Source organism: Ornithorhynchus anatinus, chromosome 21 (assembly GCF_004115215.2).
Source record: "Ornithorhynchus anatinus isolate Pmale09 chromosome 21, mOrnAna1.pri.v4, whole genome shotgun sequence".
Lineage (NCBI taxonomy): Eukaryota > Metazoa > Chordata > Mammalia > Monotremata > Ornithorhynchidae > Ornithorhynchus > Ornithorhynchus anatinus.
The window spans coordinates 1,051,733-1,064,277 of NC_041748.1; the positions used below are offsets into that span (position 1 = coordinate 1,051,733).

The window sequence follows — 12,545 nt, forward strand, 5'->3', positions numbered from 1 at the left end:
CTTTTACCTAATCGGGGGGTCGTCCCGCCCGGATAATTTGGCAGGCCGTCTGATTCCTCCGTCCCGGTCTCCTTCCCACCCGTAGGGCAACCTTGAGAAGATGTGCCGCACTCTAGAAGACCAAGTCAGCGAGCTGAAAACCAAAGAGGAAGAGCAGCAGCGTCTGATCAACGACCTGTCTGCTCAGAGAGGGCGTTTACAGACAGAGGCCGGTGAGCCCCTTGGCGGCCAGTGGGACCGTTGGCCCAACTGGTCTTGTGGGGTCCCAGGGATAGGCTGGCGGCGCCCCCCGGCCCGGTTCTCGTCTCTCCTTCTTAGCCCAAGTGCTGCCGGGACGCTCCTTCCCGGCCGCTTTCGCACCGGCCCGGCTGCGGCGGTCACTTCCGGTCGGCGCCGGCCACCGCCTCGGCACCGCCCGAATGGGGTGCCGGAGATCCGAGGGAGGACGGGGGTCAGCCCCCGGGGAACCCCTCCCTTTCCCGGAACGGCCGGAGCCTCCCTGCCGGATGCGACAGTCGACCAGAAGTAGGGTGCTCACTCCAGGCCGCACCAAGTCCCTGCTCCCTAATCCCGGAAGGCAACTCAGCCTGGGAATAGCCTAGTTTCTATTTTCTATTTTATTTTATGGTATCTGTTAAGCGCTTACACGCGCCGGGCACTTTACTGAGCCCCGGGGTAGATCCGAGCTACTCGGGTCGGACGCCGTCCGTGCCCCCCAGGGGCTCACAGTCTCCACGCCCATTTCAAAGATGAGGTGACCGAGGCCCCGAGAAGTAAAGCGACTCGCCCGAGGTCACACAGAGCAGACAGGTGGCGGAGCGGGCTCTATAACGCAGGTCGTTGTGATTTCCAGGCCCGGGCCCTTTCCACTAGGCCCCGCTGCTTCTGGATTTTCACCGTTCAGTCGCCCCAGGCGGTCCCGAGGCCTCCTCTCTAAGGTGGATTCGGGAAGCCCGCTTGGAAAGTCTCCTGCGGCTTAATACCGAGGATGAGCGTTTGAAACTTCATCCCCGGGCCGATTGGTTCAAAAACAACTACGACTAGACTCTGGCATCCCAGGGTTAATGGCCTCGCGCTATTTTGCCTCCCAAAGGGGAATATTCGCGCCAGCTTGATGAGAAAGAAGCTCTGGTGTCCCAGCTGTCGCGAGGCAAGCAAGCCTTCACCCAGCAGATTGAGGAACTCAAGAGGCAGCTCGAAGAAGAGACCAAGGTAACCGTTTCGGAGCCGCGTGGCTCGGGGAAAGAGCCCGGGCGGGGCAGTCAGAGGTCGTGGGTTCTAATCCCGGCTCCGCCGCTTGTCAGTTGTGTGACTTTGGGCAAGTTACTTCACCTCTCTGAGCCTCAGTTACCTAAACTGCAAAATGGGGATGAAGACTGTGAGCCCCACGCGGGACAACCTCATTACCTTATAACCACCCCGGGGCTTAGAACAGTGCTTGGCACATAGTAAGCGCTTAAGAGAGACCAGTATTATTATTTTTTTCCCCCTGGGCCTCACTTATCTCAACTGGAAAATGGGGATTAAGACCGTGAGGCCTAGGTGGGGCAGGGACTGCGTCCCACCCAATTACTCTGTATCTGCTCCAGCGCTTAGTAGAGACCCTGGCACCTAATAAGCGCTTAAGAGATACCACGGTTATCATTATTATTATAACGATGATTCCTCTCCACGCATTTGGATCTGTGACCTCTGGGCATTTAGTATGTGCTCCACCCCCGCACTCAGCCCCACAGCCCTCGTGTAGAAATCTATAAATCATATACTATAAATGATTTATTTTTATTAACTTCTGTCTCCCCCTCTAGACTGTAGGCTTGGTGTGGGCAGGGAATGTGTCCACCAACTCCGTTGGCCTGACTTCTCCCATGTTTGCTCCGCACACACAGAGCGCTCAATAAGTACCGCTGACGGTCATTAAGTACCATTAAATACCATTGATTGTCTCCCCCTTTAGATTGTGAGCTCAATGTGTGAACTTGGGCAAGTCGCCTCACGTCTCTGTGCCTCAGTTACCTCATCTGGAAGATGGAGACTGAGACTGGGAGCCCCATGTGGGACAGGGGCTGAGTCCAATCCGATGATCTTGCATCTACCCCAGCATTTAGTACAGTGCTTGGCACGTAGTAAGCGCTTAACAAGTACCAAAATTGTTATTATTGACTGATCATCACCGGACCCCAACGTCGAGTGTTTCTCCCCCTCCGCGTGCCTCCCTTCTTCTCTCTCCTGGGGCGTCCTAGCTGTTTCCCCTGCAAGTATGGGAAGGTTGGCGGGGTCACGCTCTGATCCCGTCGGCCGGACCTCGCGTTCAAGGGCAGCATGGACGTCGACCTAGACGATCGCTAGGTATGATAAAATAAAGACCCCTGGCTCGTCCCCTCTCCCCCAGGCCAAGAACGCCCTGGCCCACGCCCTCCAGTCCTCCCGCCACGACTGCGACCTGCTGCGGGAGCAGTACGAGGAGGAGCAGGAATCCAAGGCCGAGCTGCAGAGGGCCATGTCCAAGGCCAACAGCGAGGTCGCCCAGTGGAGGACCAAGTACGAGACCGACGCCATCCAGCGCACGGAGGAGCTGGAGGAGGCCAAGTAGGTGCCCCGGATTCAGATGCAGGATGGTATTTACTGAGCGCTCACTGTGCACTTACTGCTTGGGAGCAGCACGGCCTAATGGATGGAACCCCGGCCGGGAAGTCGCAAGGACCTGGGTCCTCATCCCGGCTCGGCCACTTGTCCGCTGGGTGACCTGGAGCAGGTCACTTCACTTCTCCGGGCCTCCACTTCCTCAACTGGAAAATGGGAATTAAGACTATGAGCCCCAGGTGGGATATGGACTGTGGACCTTGTAATAATAATAATAATGTTGGTATTTGTTAAGTGCTTACTACGTGCAGAGCACTGTTCTAAGCACTGGGGTAGATACAAGATAATCAGGTTGTCCCACGTGAGGCTCACAGTTAATCCCCATTTTACAGATGAGGTAACTGAGGCACAGAGAAGTTAAGTGACTCGCCCAAAGTCACAGAGCTGACAAGTGGCAGAGCCGGGAGTCGAACTCATGACCTCTGACTCCGAAGCCCAGGCTCTTTCCACTGAGCCACGCTGCTTCCCACAGGGCTCAGAACAGTGCCTGGAACATAATAAGTGCTTAATAAATTCCATAAGAAATAGAGAGTCCGCGACACAACTGAGTTTCACAGATTCAAATCCCTGCCCCCAAAGAGCTTACGGTCTTCAGGGGGAGACAGACAGAGAAAATAAAGGATAGATAGGGGAAAGAGAGCAGAAAAGATACGTGCTCTGTACACAGGAAGTGCTCAATAAACTCCACTGATCGATTGACTGTGGGCCTGGGGGGAGGATGAATTTTAAAGGCTTAAGGAGTACAGACCAAGAACATAGGCAGCGCAGAAGAGAGGGCGGAAACAGCGTTCGTGTTCGTATTAGCATGAGGATGAGGCTGTTTTCTAAATGAAATCTAAATCTGGCCACTTGGACAGCTAGTTGGAAGACACCATTTGATTATTATATAATAATAATAATAAAAATGATATTTGTTGAATGCTTACTATGTGCCAGGCACTGTATTAAGCGCTGGGGTGGATAGAAGCAAATCGGGTTGGACACAGTTTCTGTCCCACGTGGGGGGAAGGTCTCTGCCTTACGCGATATGTAGCGGGTAGATGGGGAAGTTTTGTTTTGTTGTCCGTCTCCCCCCTTCTAGACTGTGAGCCCAGTGGGTAGGGATCGTCTCTATCTCTTGCCAAATTGTACTTTCCAAGAGTTTAGTACAGTGTCCTGCACACAATAAGCGCTCCATAAATACGATTGAATTAATTGAGAGGGTTTTTCTCCATTTGACGTTTTGGAAGAATGCTACTTATGCAACACCAGAGAGCTGCGGGTCCTCAGAGCATTCTGCCCGTCTGCCGGAAGAACCACGAACAGGTCGGCCGTCGGAAAGGTTGACATCCATTCGATTCCGCCCTGAGCCACTTACCCCCTCCCCCGTTCCCCGCGGGGCTTTCCAGGAAGAAGCTGGCTCAGCGGCTGCAGGACGCCGAGGAGCACGTCGAAGCCGTGAATGCCAAATGCGCGTCCCTGGAGAAGACCAAGCAGCGGCTGCAGAACGAGGTGGAGGATCTCATGATCGACGTGGAGAGGACCAACGCCGCCTGCGCCGCCCTAGATAAGAAGCAGAGGAACTTCGACAAGGTACCTCCGGACGGACGGCTCCGTTTCCCGGCCATCTCACCGGCCGGCTCCCTCCGGGGCCCGGGCTGACCGTCTCCCCTTCTCCAGATCCTGGCAGAATGGAAGCAGAAATACGAGGAGACCCAGGCCGAGCTGGAGGCGTCTCAGAAAGAGTCCCGCTCGCTGAGCACGGAGCTGTTCAAGATGAAGAACGCCTACGAGGAGTCTCTGGACCACTTGGAGACGCTGAAACGCGAGAACAAGAACCTGCAGCGTGAGTCCCTGGGGGTCTCTGTCTCTCTCCGTCTCTCTATCCAGGGGGCGGGGAGGGGTCCGAACCTATCCCTGTCCTTTTTCCAACAGAGGAGATCTCCGACCTCACCGAGCAGATCGCCGAGGGAGGGAAACATATCCACGAGCTGGAGAAAGTCAAGAAGCAGATTGAGCAGGAGAAGTGTGAGCTGCAGGCCGCCCTGGAGGAAGCCGAGGTGGGCATGGAAGGGTTTCACTCCAAAAAGATGGAAAAAATATTTGGGGGCACCTGGGGGTTTCGATTTCCTACTGCCCTAGTCTCGAGAGCGCCTCTTCTCTGTTCTCTTTCCCATCTTCTCTCTTTCATTTTTCTCTCCTTTCCTTCCCCCTCCAACTAACTAAGCGATCGATATTGTCCTCGGCCAGGGCTCATCCTTACTGATCTAATTCAGGGCCGAAATGACAGCAGACCCTGTTTTCTAGTGGACCAGAGCACTACATCAACGGGATGAAGGAAAAGTCCCCACCAGATTTTTTAAAAGAGCCAAGAAAACCAACCTTGGGAGATCTCTACTATTAAAGTTCAAAATATCATCTGCTATTGAAGTTCAAAATGTCATTTGCCATCTCCTATTTAAGTTCTAAACGGCACACGCCACTAACCTGGCCACTTCCTCTCCCACAGGCATCTCTGGAACACGAAGAGGGCAAGATCCTCCGCATCCAACTGGAGCTGAACCAGGTCAAGTCCGAGATCGACCGGAAGATAGCGGAGAAAGACGAGGAGATCGACCAGCTGAAGAGGAATCACCTCAGGGTGGTGGAGACCATGCAGACCGCCCTGGACGCCGAGATCCGGAGCCGGAACGACGCCATCCGCATCAAGAAGAAGATGGAGGGCGACCTCAACGAGATGGAGATCCAGCTGAACCACGCCAACCGCATGGCGGCCGAGGCCCTGAGGAACTACCGGAACACCCAGGGCATCCTCAAGGTAAACCGGGCCTCCCCTCTCGGTGGGCAGGCGAGGAGCGGCGTGGCCTAGCGTGAACAGCAGGGCCCCGGCAGTCAGAAGACCCAGGTTCTAATCCCGGCTCTGCCGCCGGGCTGCTGCGGGACCTTGGGTGGGTCGCTTCACTTCTCTGGGCCTCCGTTTCCAGATTCATTGCCTGTTCTCCCTCCTTGAGAGGAAGGTGCTCTTTCCGACCTGATTATCTGGTATCTACGTCGGCGTTTAGAAGTGTCTGACACACACCGATCAATCGATCGATCCTATCTATTGAGTGCTTACTGGGTGCGCTGCATTGTACTAAGCCCTTGGGAGAGTATCATCTATCAATCAGTGGTATTTACTGAGCGCTATCGACGTGCTGAGTACTGTAGTCAGTGCTTGGGAGAGTAGACACGGCCCCTGCTCCCAACGAGCTCACAGTCTAGAGGGGAAGAAGGGCATTAGCATAAATAAATAAATTACGGATACGAACCTAAGTACCGTGGGGCTGAAGAAGGGGTGCACAGGGGTGATGCAGAAAGAAGTGGGAGAAGAGGAATTGAGGGTTGAGTCAGGGAAAGTCGCTTAGAGGAGTTGGGCCTTCACTGAGAGAGTAATTCATGGATAGGGAGGTCATTCCGGGCCAGGGACACGATTGAATGAATGATGCGGGTGAGAGGTGGATGGCAAGATAGATGAGATCGTGGGACTGTGAATAGGTTGGCGTCAGAGGAGTGAAGTGTTAGGCCTGGGCTGTAGGAGGACAGCAGCGAGGTGAGATAGGAGGGCGGCAAGCTGATCGAGTGCTTCAAATTAAGCGCTTAAATATTCTAATAATGAGGATAACGGGATCAGAGGTCCGAGAGCGGAATGGCTAAAAGAATCCTCGTCTCTCCCCGGCCAGGACACGCAGCTGCACCTGGACGACGCCCTCCGCGGGCAGGAGGACCTGAAGGAGCAGCTGGCGATGGTGGAGCGCCGGGCCAACCTGATGCAGGCCGAGGTGGAGGAGCTCCGGGCGGCCCTGGAGCAGACCGAGAGGAGCCGGAAGATCGCCGAGCAGGAGCTGCTGGACGCCAGCGAGCGCGTGCAGCTGCTGCACACCCAGGTGAGAGGCCGGGGCTGAGGACTCACTCGTCACGATGAGGCTCCGTGGTGACGCGGCAGTGGAGGAAGAGGAGGAAATCATAGTCGAGGCTCCTGCTGCCAGCCGCCATATCGTTCGTCTAGCTGGGAAAAGCGGGGGGTTTCGGGCCTCTGTGGCAGCTAGATTTTCTTCCTTATTAGATAGAGAAATGGTAATAAGGGGGCATCGTCTGAGGGAGAAGCTACGGTCCTGCGGGTGCCGTCCAAGGCTCCCGAGGATTGAGCTGTGCCCCTTCAGTGCCCATAGAGCAGAATAATAAATAATAATAATGTTCTTTGTGCCCACCTCTATCCTGCCTGATTCTCTGTTGCTACTCCGGCAGCTCCCTCCACTTGTCCGTCTGTTTGTTTTATGGCCTCTGTTAAGCACTTACTATTTGTCAGACACTGTACTGAGTGCTGGGGTAGGTTCAAATTAATCAAGTTGGACACAATCCCTCTCCAACATAGGGCTCACAGTCTTTCACAGATGAGGTAACTGAGGTCCAGGGAAATGAAGTGACTTGTCCAAGGTCACACGGCAGACAAGTGGCGGAGCAGGGATTAGAACCCATGACCTTCTGACTCCCAGGCCCATGCTCGATCCATTAGGCCATGGTGCTTCCCAAAGTAAGCACCTACTTCCTTCCAATGTACCCTTTGAAGCACCGACCGGGCAGCTGACAAGCGGTGAGGATGCCGAGGGCGGGACGTCGGCCCTCCGCCAAGCGTGGCTGCCAGGTCGCCCTGCCAAATGCTGCTGGCCTCCCCTTTTCCTCCATCCCCCAGTTCTGCCCTCAGATGCCTCGAGAGATAAGGTGGCCCTCTCGTCCTCGGCCGGGACCGAATCCTTCTTAGAGAGACAGTTTTTAGGAAACCTAAGACAATTCTGTTTCCGGAGAGGGTCCTCCGGGGAACAGAAACCAAACTGCAAAGGTCTGAAGTCTGAGGGCTTCGACACCCGACGCTAAGCGTGAGGATGGTTCTATTCCAGTGAGCCTAAAGACTCTCAACTTTCAACTGAGAGGAGCAGCGCGGCTTAGTGGAAAGAGCCCGGTCTTGGGAGTCAGAGGACGTGGGTTCTAATCCCGGCTCCCCCAGCTGTCTTATTATTAGTATTGTTGTCTGCTCTGTGGCCTCGGGCAAGCCGCTAACCTTCTCTGTGCCTCGGTTAACTCATTTGTAAAATGGGGTTGAAGACTCTGAGGCCCACAGGGGACAACCTGATTATCTTGTATCTACGCCAGTGGCTCATAGTAGACATTTAACAAATACCATAATTGTTCTTATTAATTAATCCATAATGGGTCTTACGAGGCTACCCTCCACGGCCTTCTAACTTTAAAGTCTCAACCGAAAACTGCTGCTCGGGGGCACTTAAATGTGGGACTGGTTTACGCAATAAGGATGGACAGGATGCGTATTTTCTATTCCTTTTGAACAGAACACCAGCCTGATCAACACCAAGAAGAAGCTGGAAACGGACATCTCCCAGATCCAGGGCGAGATGGAGGATATGGTCCAGGAGGCTCGCAACGCCGAAGAGAAGGCCAAGAAGGCCATCACTGACGTAAGCCAAGGGGCATCCCTCCCTCCGGGGGCGATTCCCTGGCCCCTCCGGGGTCCCTGAGCCTTTGGGTCTGGCCGTCCTTAGGCCGCCATGATGGCCGAGGAGCTGAAGAAGGAGCAGGACACCAGCGCCCACCTGGAGCGGATGAAGAAGAACATGGAGCAGACGGTGAAGGACCTGCAGCTTCGCCTGGACGAGGCCGAGCAGTTGGCCCTCAAAGGGGGCAAGAAGCAGATCCAGAAGCTGGAGGCCAGGGTGCGTATTCCGCCTCTAGTGCCTCTCCCCACCGGCCGGTCCGTTGGGACGTGGCCGCGGGCTCGAACTCGGCCCCTTCTCGTTCCAGGTCCGCGAGCTGGAAGGCGAGGTGGACAGCGAACAGAAACGCAACGTGGAGACCGTGAAGGGTCTGCGCAAACACGAGAGGAGGGTGAAGGAGCTCACCTACCAGGTACGCCGATCCCGCCGCTCGCTCGTGCCCGCGCGGGAGGGCGGCGATGGGCCCCGCGGGCCGGACGGCTCAGTGACCTTCTCTTCCAGACGGAGGAAGACCGCAAGAACATCCTCAGGCTCCAGGACCTGGTGGACAAACTGCAGGCCAAAGTGAAAGCCTACAAGCGGCAAGCGGAGGAGGCTGTGAGTATCTCCCTGACTGGAAGGGCAGCCGTCCAGGGCGGTGGGCCTGACAGAGGATGAGGAACTCCTCACCCTGTCTGGGCATTAACCCCCCCGGCAAAGCCGGTCGGGGCACGGGAAGACCCCCGTAAAACCCCGGAATGCCTCTCCCAGCACCGATGTTCTGCCTTCTGAAGGCAACTGGTACTCAATCATCCCGTCGGCCACTTCACCGACTTCTTCTCCTCATCCCCCTCCCCTCTCCCTCCCCTCCGGCCTCACCCCGCTCCTAATCCAATCGTTCTCTCCCTCTGAGGCGGCCATATCCCTCCGTAACACTGGCTTACTGTTTACTCCCCGGCCGCTCTCTCCTGCTGAGTAGACCACATCTCTCCATAGCTCCCAGCCGTTCTCTTCCCAACTCTCCTTCAAGACGCATCCGAAGTGTTTCACCCTCCTGGTGTTGAGCCTGGTTGAATAGGAAAATACCAGAAGGGCTGGATACATTTCCTCTCAGGGGAATGTCCTGTGGAGAAATCCCAGCTGTCCTAATAATGATAATGATGGTATTTGTTAAGCGCTTACTATGTGCCAAGCACTGTCGTTAGGGGAATCTTTCCAGGGAAGTCACTGCTTCGTATTATTATTATGGTATTTGCTAGGCACTTACTATTATTATTATCACGGCATAAGAATGGCAAGCTCTCTGCTGAAAGAAGCATTCGAAAGTATTTGCCGCGCACCTGCGGAGTGGTCCGCAATGGGCTCAGCACTTGGGAGGATACAACGGCAGAAATTCACACATTTCTATCTTCAAAGAGTTTCAAACTGAATGGGGGAAGGCAGACCCGCGCGGCATTGAGTGAAAGCAGGAAGGAACACGAGCACAACCGCATGAAAGAGCAGAACAAACAACTTTTTCAAAAAAAAAAAAAAAATGGTATTTTTTAAGCCCTTACTATGTGCCAGGACGTGTAAGAAGGGTTGGGGTAGATATAAGCTGATCAGAAGGGACAGGGTCCGTGTCCCACTTGGAACTCACAGGCTTAATCCCCATTTTGCTGACTACCTTATCACTCCCCCAGCTCTTAGAACAGTGTTTGGCACATAGTAAGCGCTCGACAAATACCACAATAATAATAGGAAACAGTGGCTTCCATGGAAAGATTCCCCTAATGACAGCTGGGATTTCCCCACATTACATTCCCCGAAGAGGAACTGAGGCTCAGAGAAGCGAAGTGACTTACTCAAGGTCACACAGCAGACGTGAGGAGGAGCTGCCCATCACCGGGCAGGGACTGTATCTGTTGCCGAATTGTACATTCCAAGCGCTTAGTACAGTGCTCTGCACATAGTAAGCGCTCAATAAATACCATTGAATGAATGAGTGAACTCAGGGCCTTCCGACCCCCAGGCCCAGGCTCTCTCAGCTAGGCCACGCTTCTTCCCAGCTTTAACTAAACGTTCAAGCTAAAAGTTCAGTGTTCAAGCGATCGCTCCGGTTTCCGGGCGTTTCCCAGAGTCCACCCTTCCCCATTCCAAAGTGCGGGAATTCTCGGAAACTCGTGGGTTCTCACGAGTCCATTCCTTTTTCCAGGAGGAGCAGTCCAACACGAACCTCTCCAAGTTCCGCAAGATCCAGCACGAGCTGGAGGAGGCGGAGGAGCGGGCGGACATCGCCGAGTCCCAGGTCAACAAGCTGCGGGTCAAGAGCCGGGAGGTGCACACCAAGATCGTCAGCGAAGAATGAGCCCCCGTCCCGCAGCCGGACGGCACCGGGAGGGAGGAAGACGCAAAATGTGAAATTCCTCCCCGCGTTGCTCTGTAGCTGCTGCCTGTCTGTCTTTCATGTCTGGGAAATAGAAACTGTAGATGTCTTTGCAAAGAAAACCACAGCCTGGTCGTTCTTTTCACTAATTCCTCGTCCTTACGTAAAATCAAAGGTAGTGTGGCCTAGTGGAGAGAGCCCCGGCCTGTAAGTCACAAGGATCCGGCTTCTAATACCGGATCCGCCCCTCGCCAGCGGTGTGCACTTAGCCAAGTCATTTCACCACTCGGTGCCTTAGTTCCCTCATCTGTAAAATGGGGATTAATAATAATGGTGGTATTTGTTAAGGGCTTACTATGTGCCAGGCACTGTTCTAAGCACTGCGGGGGGATACAAGGTGATCAGGTCATCCCACGTGGGGCTCACAGTCTTCATGCCCATTGGACAGATGAGGTCAGTGAGGCCCAGAGAAGTGCCCAAAGTCACACAGCCGACAAGCGGCGGAGCCGGGATTAGAACCCATGACCTCTGATTCCCAAGCCCGGGCTCTTTCCACGGAGCCACGCTCCTTTTCGGATTAAGACCGGGAGCTCCACGTGGGAAGTGCCCGACTTGATTAGCTTGTCTAGACCCCAGCGTTTAATACAGTGCCCCGCAGACAGCTCTTAACAAATACCGTGGGGAAATAAAAAGGAGTCCTCCTTATAATCAACTAATTATGAGTTCGAGAAAACAACGAATCAGGAAACGGTGTGGCCTAGTGGGAAGAGTCTGGGTTCGAATCCCAGCTCCGCCACTCGTCTGCTGTGTGACCTCGGGCAAGTCGCTTCACTTCCGCTGGGCCGACTCAGTTCCCTAATCTGCAAAATGGGGATTAAGACTGTAAATCCTTTGTGGAACAGGTCCTCTGTCCAACTTGATTAACTTGTGTCTACCCCACAGCTTACAACAGCATCTGGCATACAGTAAGCGCTTAACAAATACCACTAAACCCCACCCCCCCCCCAAAACCCTTAAAAAACACCCCATAAAGCCCCCCCCCCCCCAAAAAAAATAAAAACCAAAACATTTCTCTACTAGGCAAAAGAGAGGATTTGCTTTAGGGTGTAATAATAATAATGTTGATATTTGTTAAGCGCTTACTATGCGCAGAGCACTGTTCTAAGCACTGGGGTAGATACAGGGTCATCAGGTTGTCCCACAGTCAATCCCCATTTTCCAGATGAGGGAACTGAGGCACAGAGAAGTGACTCGCCCACAGTCACACAGCTGACAAGTGGCGGAGCCGGGATTCGAACCCATGACCTCTGACTCCCAAGCCCGGACTCTTTCCACTGAGCCACGCTGCTTCTATTAACAGGGTCAGACAAAGTCCCTGTTGAACACACAACTCACATTTCTATTGAGGAGGGAGAACCGCAATTTTACAGATGAGGAAATGAAGGCCCAGAGAAGCGAAGTGACTTGTCCATCATCACCCAGCAGCCAATCAATCAATCAATGGTATTTATGCTTGGGTGAAGCAGCATGGCATCGTGGAAAGAGCCCGGGCTTGGGAGTCAGGGGTCGTGAGTTCTAATGCCGCCTCCGCCGCTTATCAACTGTGTGACCGTGGGCAAGTCGCTTGACTTCTCTGGGCCTCAGTGACCTCATCTATAAAATGGTGATGAAGACAGTGAGCCCCACGTGGGACAACCTGATCACCTTATATCTACCCCAGCGCTTAAACAGTGCTCGGCACATAGTAAGGGCTTAACAAATACTATAATTATTATTATAATTATTATTATCGAGTGCTTGCTATATGCAGAATGCTATACTAAGTGCTTGGGAGAGTACAACAGAATCAGCAGCAGAGAAGCAGCGTGACTTAGTGGATTGGGTACGGGCCTGGGAGCCAGTAGGTCCTGGGTTCCAGTCCCGGCTCTGCCACGTGGCTGCCGCGTGACCCTGGGCAGGTCACTTCACTTCTCGGGGCCTCAGTGACCTCATCTGTAAAAGGGGGATTAAGACCGTGAGCCCCACGTGGGACA

General features: G+C 54.1%; 1 protein-coding gene across 3 annotated transcripts in view; it reads left to right on the forward strand.

Annotated features, from left to right (window-relative positions):
* LOC100076245 (myosin-2) overlaps positions 1–10,634 on the forward strand; it is a 29,366-nt gene extending 18,732 nt beyond the window's left edge. For all 3 annotated transcript variants that reach the window (XM_029048794.2, XM_039915046.1, XM_039915047.1), the window contains exons 26-38: positions 86–212; positions 1,094–1,212; positions 2,393–2,589; positions 4,032–4,215; positions 4,303–4,468; positions 4,558–4,682; positions 5,132–5,440; positions 6,342–6,545; positions 8,007–8,132; positions 8,217–8,387; positions 8,476–8,580; positions 8,670–8,765; positions 10,342–10,634. In XM_029048794.2, coding sequence (XP_028904627.1) covers positions 86–212; positions 1,094–1,212; positions 2,393–2,589; positions 4,032–4,215; positions 4,303–4,468; positions 4,558–4,682; positions 5,132–5,440; positions 6,342–6,545; positions 8,007–8,132; positions 8,217–8,387; positions 8,476–8,580; positions 8,670–8,765; positions 10,342–10,494 — 2,082 coding nt within the window. In that variant the 3' untranslated portion in view covers positions 10,495–10,634. The remainder of the gene's footprint in view (positions 1–85; positions 213–1,093; positions 1,213–2,392; positions 2,590–4,031; positions 4,216–4,302; positions 4,469–4,557; positions 4,683–5,131; positions 5,441–6,341; positions 6,546–8,006; positions 8,133–8,216; positions 8,388–8,475; positions 8,581–8,669; positions 8,766–10,341) is intronic.
* Positions 10,635–12,545: the final 1,911 nt, after the last annotated feature.